At 30.9% G+C, this 11,924-nt stretch overlaps 1 protein-coding gene across 1 annotated transcript in view; it reads right to left on the reverse strand.

Moving 5' to 3' along the window:
- Positions 1–11,924, reverse strand: part of LOC106460891 (UPF0505 protein C16orf62 homolog) — a 53,805-nt gene that overhangs the window by 29,129 nt on the left and 12,752 nt on the right. Inside the window, exons 5-11 of the mRNA XM_022387693.1 lie at positions 11,626–11,699; positions 9,406–9,534; positions 8,113–8,197; positions 6,425–6,502; positions 3,626–3,770; positions 1,616–1,709; positions 371–395 (exon numbers count right to left, since the gene is read on the reverse strand). Coding sequence (XP_022243401.1) covers positions 371–395; positions 1,616–1,709; positions 3,626–3,770; positions 6,425–6,502; positions 8,113–8,197; positions 9,406–9,534; positions 11,626–11,699 — 630 coding nt within the window. The remainder of the gene's footprint in view (positions 1–370; positions 396–1,615; positions 1,710–3,625; positions 3,771–6,424; positions 6,503–8,112; positions 8,198–9,405; positions 9,535–11,625; positions 11,700–11,924) is intronic.

Raw genomic sequence — 11,924 nt, forward strand, 5'->3', positions numbered from 1 at the left:
ATTCTCTCTGTAGTTGACCAATCACAACCTTAGATCACAAGTATCTAGAAACATCACTGCTACATATGAAGCTCTAAATTAGTCCCATACGCACAAGACAATATTGGATACAATTATTTCATAAAACAGTGGGCAGCCTCCTTGATAAATCCTCCTACACAACATAACACCTAGGATTGAATTAGCACACAATCTCAACCATATTAACTAAGTGTTAAATGGGAACTATAGACAAAATTTTACAGGAAAGTAGCCTGAAATACCACAAAACAACATAGTATAAAATACAACTGTCTTATAAAACAGTGGGAAGCCTCCTTGATAAATCCATCTAAACAATGTAACACCTAGGATTGAATTAGCATACAACCTTGACCAGAGTTACTAGATGTCATCTAAGAATTATAGACAAAATTTTTATGACTTTTATGAATATGAAATATATACTATAGGAAAATATGTGTTGTATCTGCATACCACAAATATACAGTCTTAATGTTTGTTTTTTTGTTTTTTTTTAATTTCGCGCAAAGCTACCTGAGGGCTATCTGCGCTAGCCGTCCCTAATTTAGCAGTGTAAGAATAGAGGTAAGGCAGCTAGTCATCACCACCCACCGCCAACTCTTGGGCTACTCTTTTACTGACGAATAGTGGGATTGACCATCACATTATAAGGTATTTTTGATGCTAAAAGCAAGTTTCATCTGTGATCTATCTTCTGCTTGATTTGTATGCATAAAGAAAAACATCATTTTATGAAATTCAAACGTTTTCTGTAGTTTATATTTACCTTATTAGTTAAAATTCAAACAGTATAATTCATGAATATTATTATTGCTTTTAACATTGTTTGAGGAAAATGGACACTTTATGTTTCAGGTTGGAATGTCAGTAGCACCAGAAGTTCAGGAGCATGTTCTAGAAAACTTGTGGGATTTTTTGTCAAGTTATAACCAGGTACGAAAAATTCAGTTAAATTAGATCATTAAGACTGATGGCCAGGTGGTTAGGGCGCTCGACTTGCAATCAGAGGGTCGCGGGTTCTAATCCCAGTCCCACCAAACATGCTCGCCCTTTCAGCCGTGGGGGAAACTGGTGCTTTCATTATTCAAAATAAGTTTATTAGATGCAAAATATGTTTGCCTTTTCCTTTTTTTTTAATTTTGTGATTATGGGTAATTAAATGTTTTTTGGTTTTTTTATGTGATTTATTCATTATAGAAATTGTATATTAAATGAAAACACAGGTTTTAGAATTTCTTTTTGTTTTCTATTTATATCATCTGCATTATTAAATTTTTTCAGAAAAACTTGATAAATATTTGATGTTAAATGAGGAATGTTATAAACAAAAATCCATATCAAACCAAATTTTAATTCTTTCTGATACCAATTTCCTAAAACAACAACATAAAATACATCTTTGTTAATAACATTAAACTCTAACTAACAGCTAATTGACAATAAAATATAATACCGTATTATTATTATATGTATACATTTGCAAAAATAAATGCTCACAATTTACTCATTCGGTTTTTGATTACATAACGTATGATCAAAGTTTATCTTCTATGTAATAAAATAATAGAAAAATAAAATAAATCAAACTCACTCTACACAGATAGCAACGAGCAAAAGCTGCCACCAATGGGTCACCTATTCCTCTGATCATTTTTGTCAGGCGCATTAAAGCACGAGAATATTCGCTAGATGTAAAAACAAGAAAACAAGGTACTTCCATATTATTAAAATTATTCTGTCTATGCTGTATCATATGACTAAATTTACTTTGTTTTTATAATGTTTTAACAGAATACTCCTTTTAATTCAAGATACATAGATATTTCATCAGATATTCTAATATTCATTTCACAAGAAGCTAAAGCAACAGGAAGATCTCATATTATTAATTAAAAAAATACTTAATAGATCAAATCTGTCTGATTATAACATGGCATTATCCAAATCTTGAAATATAAGCATAATTTTAGTCCTTTACGATGTCAAATGATTATTTAGATCAATACCTTAAAAACATCAGTATGTTATTTAGAAAAATACTTTAGGTGTGCTAACTGGGGATACACGGGTACCCGGCCAGATAATTGGCCCTGGCCGATTATTAGGCTACCCGGTAATACATGGCTCCGGCTGAGTATAGAAGTTAAAAATAGCCAAATCCGGGTGATTGAAAATGGCATCTAAGCCCTAATCTTTTTGGCAACTTACACAGTACTGAAAGCTACAGACAATAATTGGTTTAGTTAAACAAAACATGTTCCAGGCAACAAAGACTGACCATCCGCTGAAAGTTGGGGATTCAGAGAACAATAGAGGTTAATAAGAGGCATGGCTTGAGAAGTGGATTTCTGGGGAATGTGTTTTTTTTGTGAACAATAGGGGTTAGGGTTTGAGAAGTTTGGGCTAGGCATTAATTGGAATAATTATTCAACATCACTGTTTCTGCATTTACTTTCACTAGCCTCACTTTTGGAAGTCAAATGAAGCTCGATTTCCCACAATGGCCAGGAAAGCAAGGCTTTATCTCTCCACAACTCCGACCAGTGTAGACAGCGAATGGGCTTTTAGCACATCTGGCAACATTATCACTCTGAATAGTCAAGGCTTTTACTCAAAAACACTGAAATGCTAATGTTCCTCAAGTACGATGTAAACAAATTCTAAAAATACAGCCATTCTGCAAACTGGTGTGCACATTTTTTTTTAGTTAATTTTGAAAGTTGAAAGTAAAACTGGAATGTTCTATTGGTGGTTATTCAGTTAAATGTAAGAAACGTCAATTTTGTTTTTTCTTCTAATTTTTGTGTATGTTGTTAGGTTTTGTTTTTTTTTTGGGGGGGGGGTCCCAGTCCCGGTTAACACCCGGCCCCGGCCGAAGCTTAGTGGCCAGATACCTGGACCCAGTATTCGGCCAAATTTTATTACCCGTGCATCCCTAGAGATAACACATATTGTTTATTAGCATTTTGAGATTTGCCATTAATTATGGTAAAAATAAAACAGCAGAAAAATACAACTGATTGTTAAACCCTTCACACAAAATATTTATTTTCTATCCACATCTTCGGAGTATAAAGATTTTGTTGTAAATCAATATTTATTTTGTTAACGTCATTAATTTTCCACATACTAAAGTGTCTCTTTTTATATATACATGCTTTGTGAAAACAAAACACAAATATGAAAGTTTTAACATATCAGAATGTATTGATATTTACTTATTAAATCCTTACTATACATCTTGTTACCCTATATCCCCTCACAGTTTTTCAATTTACATTTTCTTTCACATGTTGTGTCCAGGTTATTAATATTGTCATTTCTTCACATTAAGTAATTAAAACAAATGCATTCATTTGTTAAAATACTGGAAAAACTCTTTAAAAACTTCTTAAGAAAAATAGAAGCATTTATAAATTTTCAAAAATGTTTACATTTTATTTTAATACTTATGGGTTAAGTTTTTCAAACTGTCACAGATTAAACTGTTGAAATTAACTCTACAGAAAAAATACTATCACCACATGAAAAAACATAAATAAAAGTTATATATTTTTAAAAATATGTTGAATGTTGCTGCACTTTAACAGAGTAAACATACCCATGAGTCAAAAAGCTGTAAGACTTTAAGATAGCTGTTTCAACATAAAATCTTGGAATAAGTTCCCGAATAGATGCAATTTTGAAAAACCAATTTCGACAAGTTTCTTTAGCAGATTCTGGGACCTGATCTGGAGTGAAGTTTTCTAAAAAAAAACAATAATAATAATAATTATTTAACAGAATTTCACTTTATAATTATCAGTCAAATGTTTTGAATTAAATTTAGTTACTGTACATAATGATTTAAAAAAGAAACTTCCATATTTTTTACTATTATTTACTCATTATTGGATAAAACTATACATTAAGTATATTTTAGTTTAAATACATACTAAGAACAATGAATAAAACAAAACAGAAAACTTTAGTATCCCCAGCACATGTAGATTTTTAAACTTTCAAGTCTATGATCATAATTTTTCAAGTCTGCAAAGCTTGTAATGACCTAGTTTTCCACTATTTTCTTAAACATCACAATGCTTTTAGATTAGCGGTAGCATTTAATAACAAGTGCTCCTTAGAGCAGAGGTGAAGTACTGATAGTTTTACATTATATTTACTTTTATGAAAAGCTTATTTGAACAATAATATGTGACACAATCCCAACACAATATCTCTATGTGTTGTGACCATATGAAAAGGTCCTATGAGTGTGTATATTTGGCTCTGGAATTTTTTTTTAAACTAATTAGAATTTAATATTTTTCTTTAATTTCATGAAATAATTTTAAATACAGAGTTGCAATGCTAAGATGGAAGATGTTAGATCTACTCTAATATGCAAAGGCTGGTTTTAATGGGAATTTTTAGGGGACTGTAGTATGGTCTGGTAGTCTACGAAACAGGTACTAATCTAGATACTGGTATTCTAAGCTGATAATTTACTATAGAGCTCTTCACCTGGTGGCCTGCAGGTGACATCCAGTCCACAAGGGACAACCAAATGTTGCAGTGACAATCATAAAAAATTGATTTAAAAAACTAATTACAGGTACAAAATCTATGTAAGGTAATTATATTGACATACATAACCAATACAACAAGCACTTAATCTTACTAAAATGTATATTCATGTTATTTTGAGAAATACTCTATGTGTGCACTGTTCCTACAGACACTTAAAAATGTTCATAATGATGCTCTGTTAAATGTTATTAAAGTATTATTCATATGGTGATATTTATTCTGGATACTATCTTTACTTTATGTACATTTATTATGACACATAAAAATGTGCAAAGTAAAATGCTTCTGGCCTGCCTACTCCTAACCTTTTTCCAACCTGGCCCCCTTAAAAAAATAGTGGAAGAGCTCTGATTTACTAGATATAGACTGAAAGTAACAGGTTCTGTAAATCCTTGTTATACTATACTAGTATTAGTAGTAAAAAGTAATAATTTGATCTAAAGTCTTATATAATATGAAGAAAGTTGAATGACTTAAAAAAACCAATATCATTGTATAATATATTTATAATGATTCAAAACCTTTTTAAACAGTAATAAGTACAAAAATTGCTAATAGAAAATTAAACCTTTAACAGTTGAGTTGATGGTTTACAAGTAAGATATTTTCTATAAACTTATAGTGGAAATCTGGAACTGGGGTAGAGACCCAGCATCTTTAAAAACCAATTATAAGAATAATCTTTAAAAACAAGTATTCAGTACACATTTTATCAAACACATAATTAATATCGGAAAAGAAAAAGCCTCCATCAATTTTCATGACAACCAGAGTTATACAACTTTCTGCGATAAAGTATAAGGTTCACAATGCCCATTGTTCCAGATCTAACTAATTGTGGGTAGTTACCACAATTTCAATGTTGCTTAATGAAGCCCAGTTTTTAAGTATAATTGTAAATATTGTGGTGAGCAAGAGGGCAAAAAAAATTGTGCATACTGACTTAATTATGGTTCAGCTTAACCTGATAGAATATGACTCCCCAATCTGGCCAAAATGCAGTGTTCTCTTAGAAGGTGAACAAATGAACCACACATATATATTTATGTTTTTGTTAGCTTAACCTGATAGAATATGACTCCCCAATCTGGCCAAAATGCAGTGTTCTCTTAGAAGGTGAACAAATGAACCACACATATATATTTATGTTTTTGTTTTACATTTTTGTTTTCCTCTTTAATTTTGTCAAATTATATACATGGCCATGGTTGATAAATACTTTTTATTAGTATTTGTTTCTTACAAATGGGTATAACATTGTAACAGTTGTACAGTTAATTTGGGATGTCAGTAATAGAAATGGATTCAAAGATTTGAAATGATACCATAACTAGGTAAAACCCTACAAAGAGTAACCTTTCATGGCCTAGTAATAACCCCTTTCACTAAAGGAGGTACATTCACCATAACCAAGTAAACCCATACACAAAGTAACCTTTACCACAGCTTAGTAATAACCCTTTCACTCAAGGATATACATTCACCATAACTAAATAAAACCCTACACAAAGTAACCTTTACCATGGCCTAGTAATACCTCCTTTCACTAAAGAAGGTACATTCACCATCTGTTGTTGTAAAGCTATAGTGTAATTGTAAAGGTAGTTTGCACAAGTCAAATGGAGGTGCCATCTGTTGGTTGTAATACACATTAATTCAAAAGAAAAATCAACTTTTTGTAAGGCTTTTCAAAATCTGTACAAACACAATGCAGTTTATGTATTTATAAACACACACACACACACATATTTTTATACTGCATAATAAGAAAAAATTAGAAGAATTACTTCTATGATCATGGTACTAAATTTAAATGTGTAAATAACATTACCTGGCAAGGGTACAGGGTATTTGTTACCTGGCTTGTGATATTCAGCCTTCGAGTGAATCCTTTGGTACACTAATGATCCTGTAGGTTTAGAAAACATTCACAATACTGAGTAGCAGTAAAAAATACAAAATCAATGGTAAAATAGATAATTGCTTGAAGTAAAAAAAAATATATTAATAAATTATAAAATTTAATCTTCTCCCTCAAAAAAATTGTTTGTACAAATCAGCATTTTTAACTCTCACAAAAGTGGCATACTTTACAAGAATATGCCTAGGCCTTTTCAGGGGCTGAAACTGGACCCTATTCATAATGCTGTAAAGTCCCAATATTCCGTCAGGTAGTATGTAAATACTTGGCATTTCAATGTAACTTTCATGAAAAAATACAGACGAATAATAATTAATTTTCTTATATAGATTGTTGCAGAAGTTCTCAAAATAAAATATTCTCAAATTCTAGATAAAAACCAATCATGTCTACCTATAAATTGCAAGCTTCACACCAGACATTATATAGTTTTATAAATGCCACCTTCATCTATGAAACTAGAAAAAAGTGTAATTATGAAATCCAGGATTTTTTTTTGTTTTTTGCAATAATCACTTCTTAACTGCCATCAGAGATGATATAAAGAGACAGACATGTTAAATTGGTTTAATACTTTTAATAACTTAAGATTGATTAATCCTACTTATAAGCACACAGATGTCTGCACTTCACCAATGATACAAAGGAAATCTACTATGAAAAAGTTTTTCTCTCAAGGAGGTGCACCACATAATTTCTATGACAAACATTTTATGGGTTATAACTGAATTATTCTGGAATGACAAATGACTCACAGACATTTTAATAAAAATTTTACAATGTTATGTTGGATTTTTCATAAAGCCACACTAGGGGTATCCACTCTAACTGTCCCTAATTTTGAGCTGATTAGGATGGAGGGAAAGCAGCTATTAAACACCACCCACCACCAAATCTTGAAGTACTCTTGTCAGACCAAATACGACCATCAGTTTTATAACATACCAATGTCCAATTGTGGGGCTTAATTGTTTTTTCTGGTAATGGAACACAAATCACAAATTAAACAAAATAATTTCTTAAATATTTTCTTGTAGGTACTATGGAAAAGTAATTTGTTCTAAACCAAATAAAACCTTACTTCACTGTAGCTACTAAACATAGATGCACAAATTCCCTTTGTGTATTTATGTTTAGTAGCGACAGCGAAGTAAGGTTAACAAAACAATTCCAAACTCTAACTAACTATGAATCTACCTGATCTGTGTAGAAATTCACTTAAATAACCTAACATCTTTAACATTCTAGAAACTTCTTAATATACAAGAACTACTTTTTATGTCATTAAGAACTACTTTTCTAACAACAAAATGTCACAAGAAAAAATTAATGAATATAAAACTGGATTAAATAAAATTCTAGTCTCTATTAGGGTCAAGTTCAATTTACTTTTATATGTTTGTTATTATCAAAATACTGTTTTCTTTGTGAATGTTAAAACATTTAGAACATCAAACAAAGAAAACTAAAAACATATTTAACCATGTAAAATAGCAAAAAAAAAAATCCAACTATACAACATAACACAAACTTCTTTATCTTATTGTAAAATATGGAAAATGTATACATATAGTATTCAGGTCAAAAAAAAAACTTACCAAAGTTATCTAATATATCTGTGATAAGAACAAATTTGCTAGGATAAAATTGAATAACTGATGTGTCCACAAGAAGTTTGGCACACTGCAAAACAAAAAATAAATTTAAACACCATCCCAACACAACTTTATGCTATATTTGTAAAAATGTTTCATAAAAAGATACAGACAGCAATGAGAAAGAATACTATTGACTATCATAGAACTGGCAAAAAATATATAACTAAAACTGTAACAAATTACATACATGATAACCATAATCATAGTAATATGCATTTCTCAGCAATATGCAATGTGTACTTACAATATTCCATGTCTATTTAAATTTATTAGTCATTCAGATTCCCCGTTCAAACATATAAGCCTTCTACATCTTTACACAACATATAATACAATGTCTTCATAACTGTCAAGATCTAGTGAAACTCAATAATTTTAATGTAATGTATGGAAAACAAAGGGACTGTTTAATCCTTCAAGGACAGTTGCACACCTATCAGTAATAATTTTAACATATCCTTTATGTTTCAGAAAGTTATTAAAATCCACTTTAAAACTCTGGTAAACTGTGGGCCTCCATTCCTGCACTTGGTAACTCATTCTACAAGTCAATCACTCTGTTATAAAATTAAAACTGTTTTAACTGGAGCCTAGTCTGTCTTTTTTAAACCTTAAATTTCTGTTGTTTCAGTATACGAGAAGAAAACAGATCTCCTTGTCCTAATGATTCTCCATATAATCTTGTAGAGTTCAATAAGGTCATTTCCTTTCTTTTTTAAAATGACTAAAAATTAATTGATCTTAATTTATCCCTATAAAATAACCCTTCCATCCCTGAAATGATCCGAATAGCTCTTTTCTGAACCCTTTTTAACAAGTCAGTATCTTTCCTAAGACAAGGAGACCAAAATGTTACACATTATTCCAAGTGAGGCCTAACTGATGATTTGTACAGCACTATTTTGAATAATTCACAATATTCAAAGTCAGTTACAAACAAGTATTTTTTACATCATTAAATTTCATGTAGCACAATATCTCCATAAGACCGACAAACCACAAGATTTTTTAAAAGATTCAATTATTTCACATTTAGTTACAATATGATTTAGAAAACTCTTAAACGTAATAAAATAAATTTTCTTTTTTTTACCAACACGGTTTGCTAAAATATCCTCAAACCATACAAAATACATCACTCATAACTCTGGAAATCAGAGACAATTCTTCAAACAATAAAAACAATACTTTGTCTCTATGTTTTATTTCTGTTAATAGACAAGTGCAGGCTACCTGAATAGCAATTTTGAGAGCTCTAACTCTTTGGTCTTGATCCCAGGACTGTTTCAAGGCTTGGTTGAGTTCTTCAATTCGATGAACGTATTCTTGCTGAGATAGGTTTAGCATTTCTCTCACTGATCCCTGACGTATCATTACAGAAATTAGGTAAAAAAGAAACATATATATATATATATATATTATACAACCTAGAAGTTCACGTAAATATTTTCATTTTAATTCAAATTATATATAACTTTTACAAAATTATAATAGTAAATTCATTCAATACTTTCTGAAAGCACATAAGAGTGTATTTCAACACTGACAATAAATATGTGTCCTTGAAAAACCTAACTGTTGATAAACTTTTAGTATAAAGTATAAAAAATGAAGTTTTCAATATTACTGAAGTAATACTTTGATGATCTGTTCTCTTGCACTCTATACATTGCAAACATGAGTATGTAACCTACAAAACTAGATGTACTTCCACAAGGTCCGCAAAAGCGTTCTGTTTTAAGAGTAACTAAAACCAAAATTAAAAATAACAAATATTTTTATTTCTTGCTTTTGAAGTTCATACGTCATACTGTGTTGTAGCTGCCTACAGAGTGCATAATTCTTCTCATGATTTATGGCATGCACACATTTTACTGTCGTCATGACAGCACAAATTGCAACATTTAAGCATCCCTTATACGACATCACTTTAGTGTCTACTGACTGACTGACAGAGGACACATCACTGTATAGTGGTGCAAGTGGTTAAAACATTTCTAGAGTTTTAAAACAAAGGCATGCCAAATAAGTAGCAGCTTGTTAAATGCAGAAGCATGAAATAATTATTTTTGTCACTTTTTTTAAAATCACATAAATAAAACAACAAATTATTACAAGACAATTTTTCAGATTAAAAGAACAAATGCCATGGTAATGCATCAACAAACAATTCAATGATGTTAACAGAAAAAACATTATGTGTAGAGCATTAATGTGGGTGTACCTAGAATTCATTAATACCCTTGGGTAAATCCAGTAAGAAAAAGGGTGTGCCTCAAGATTCAGCAACCTTTGATAATACCCTGGGTAGCTCTAGTCAACAAAGGATTTACCCAGGATTTAGCAGTCTATAATAAACCCTGGGTAGCTCTAATCAAAAAAGGATTTACCCAGGATTCAGCAATCTATGATAAACCCTGGGTAGCTCTAATCAATAATAGATGTACCCAGGATTCAGCAACCTATGATAAACCCTGGGTAGCTCTAATCAATAAAGGATGTACCCAGGATTCAGCAACCTATGATAATATCCTGGGTAAATCCAGTCAAATATGGGTGTACCCAGGAATCAGTTGCCTTGGGTAGCTCCAGTAAACAGTGGGCATTCTCCAGAACTTATCTTCCTTTATACCTGTAATAATACCCATGGTAGATCCAGTTGACAGTGGGTTTGTCCCAGGATTCAGTTACCTTTGATAATATCCAGTTGACAGTGGATGTGGCCCCAAGATTAATCAACCATTAATAATACCCTGGATAGATCCAGTTGACATTAGTTGGTCCCACGATACAACCACCTTTCATTATACTGCACGAATATGGGCACATTATAGAGTGAACAAAAGATTATAAAACGTTATTCATGGAAAAGTTAATGGAAACAACCTACACTCTAAATGCTATCTTCAAAATGTTCACTAATGATCTAATACAACCTTAATACATGGTAGACGTACTTTTAATCTGATGCACAACTTTATCAAAATACTTCCCGGTAACAATTTGTTTTATCTTCACTTTCAATCTTAACATTTTCAAGATCATCAATGTATATCAAATTAGCTTTAACAGGGTTTCTATGAACAAGGTAATTTACCTATTAATAGGCAAGTAAATTAAGAAAAAATATATTTCATTTATCAAAACCTTAACTTGAATGTTCTTTTGTATTTTGTGACCAGAGCTCCGACAACCAATTCAACTGTTTACTTAAGATTATCAACTAGCATACCATAATAGTATCAATTAGCTGCAGAACTGAAACTGTTGTAGCTATGATGCTCGGTTAATTTTTCTTTAAGTTAGATACAAATAAGACAATCATAATTTGTACACACAAAGGTTTCAGATACAAGAAATCAAACAGTTTTTATTTGCAACAACAATACAATATATATCAAGATTTTAACAAGAAGGTAGGAAGGAGAAATTACAAAAATAATTAACACTTGCCTCTTCGAAGTCATCAAGTTGTTCTAGTCGGGTTTTGACCTTATCTGTCATTGAACTCTGGGTTTTAACTACAACTAAATAATAGAAGTACAGAATGTGTAAGTAAAAATGAGATAACGTATATTTTTTAGATCCAAAATAGCAACAAACCATCATATTTTAATATTAAGTAGCAGTATACTAAATATTTCAGTACATGGGATATTGACAGAAAAAAGTTTAACTAGAAACTGCATAAATATTCAAGTATGAAATTTTTAACCTGGCTCACTGATGAGGAGTGGAATTCTCCAAAACTA

This window comes from Limulus polyphemus, unplaced genomic scaffold, assembly GCF_000517525.1.
Source record: "Limulus polyphemus unplaced genomic scaffold, Limulus_polyphemus-2.1.2 Scaffold857, whole genome shotgun sequence".
In the NCBI taxonomy this organism is placed as follows: Eukaryota; Metazoa; Arthropoda; class Merostomata; order Xiphosura; family Limulidae; genus Limulus; species Limulus polyphemus.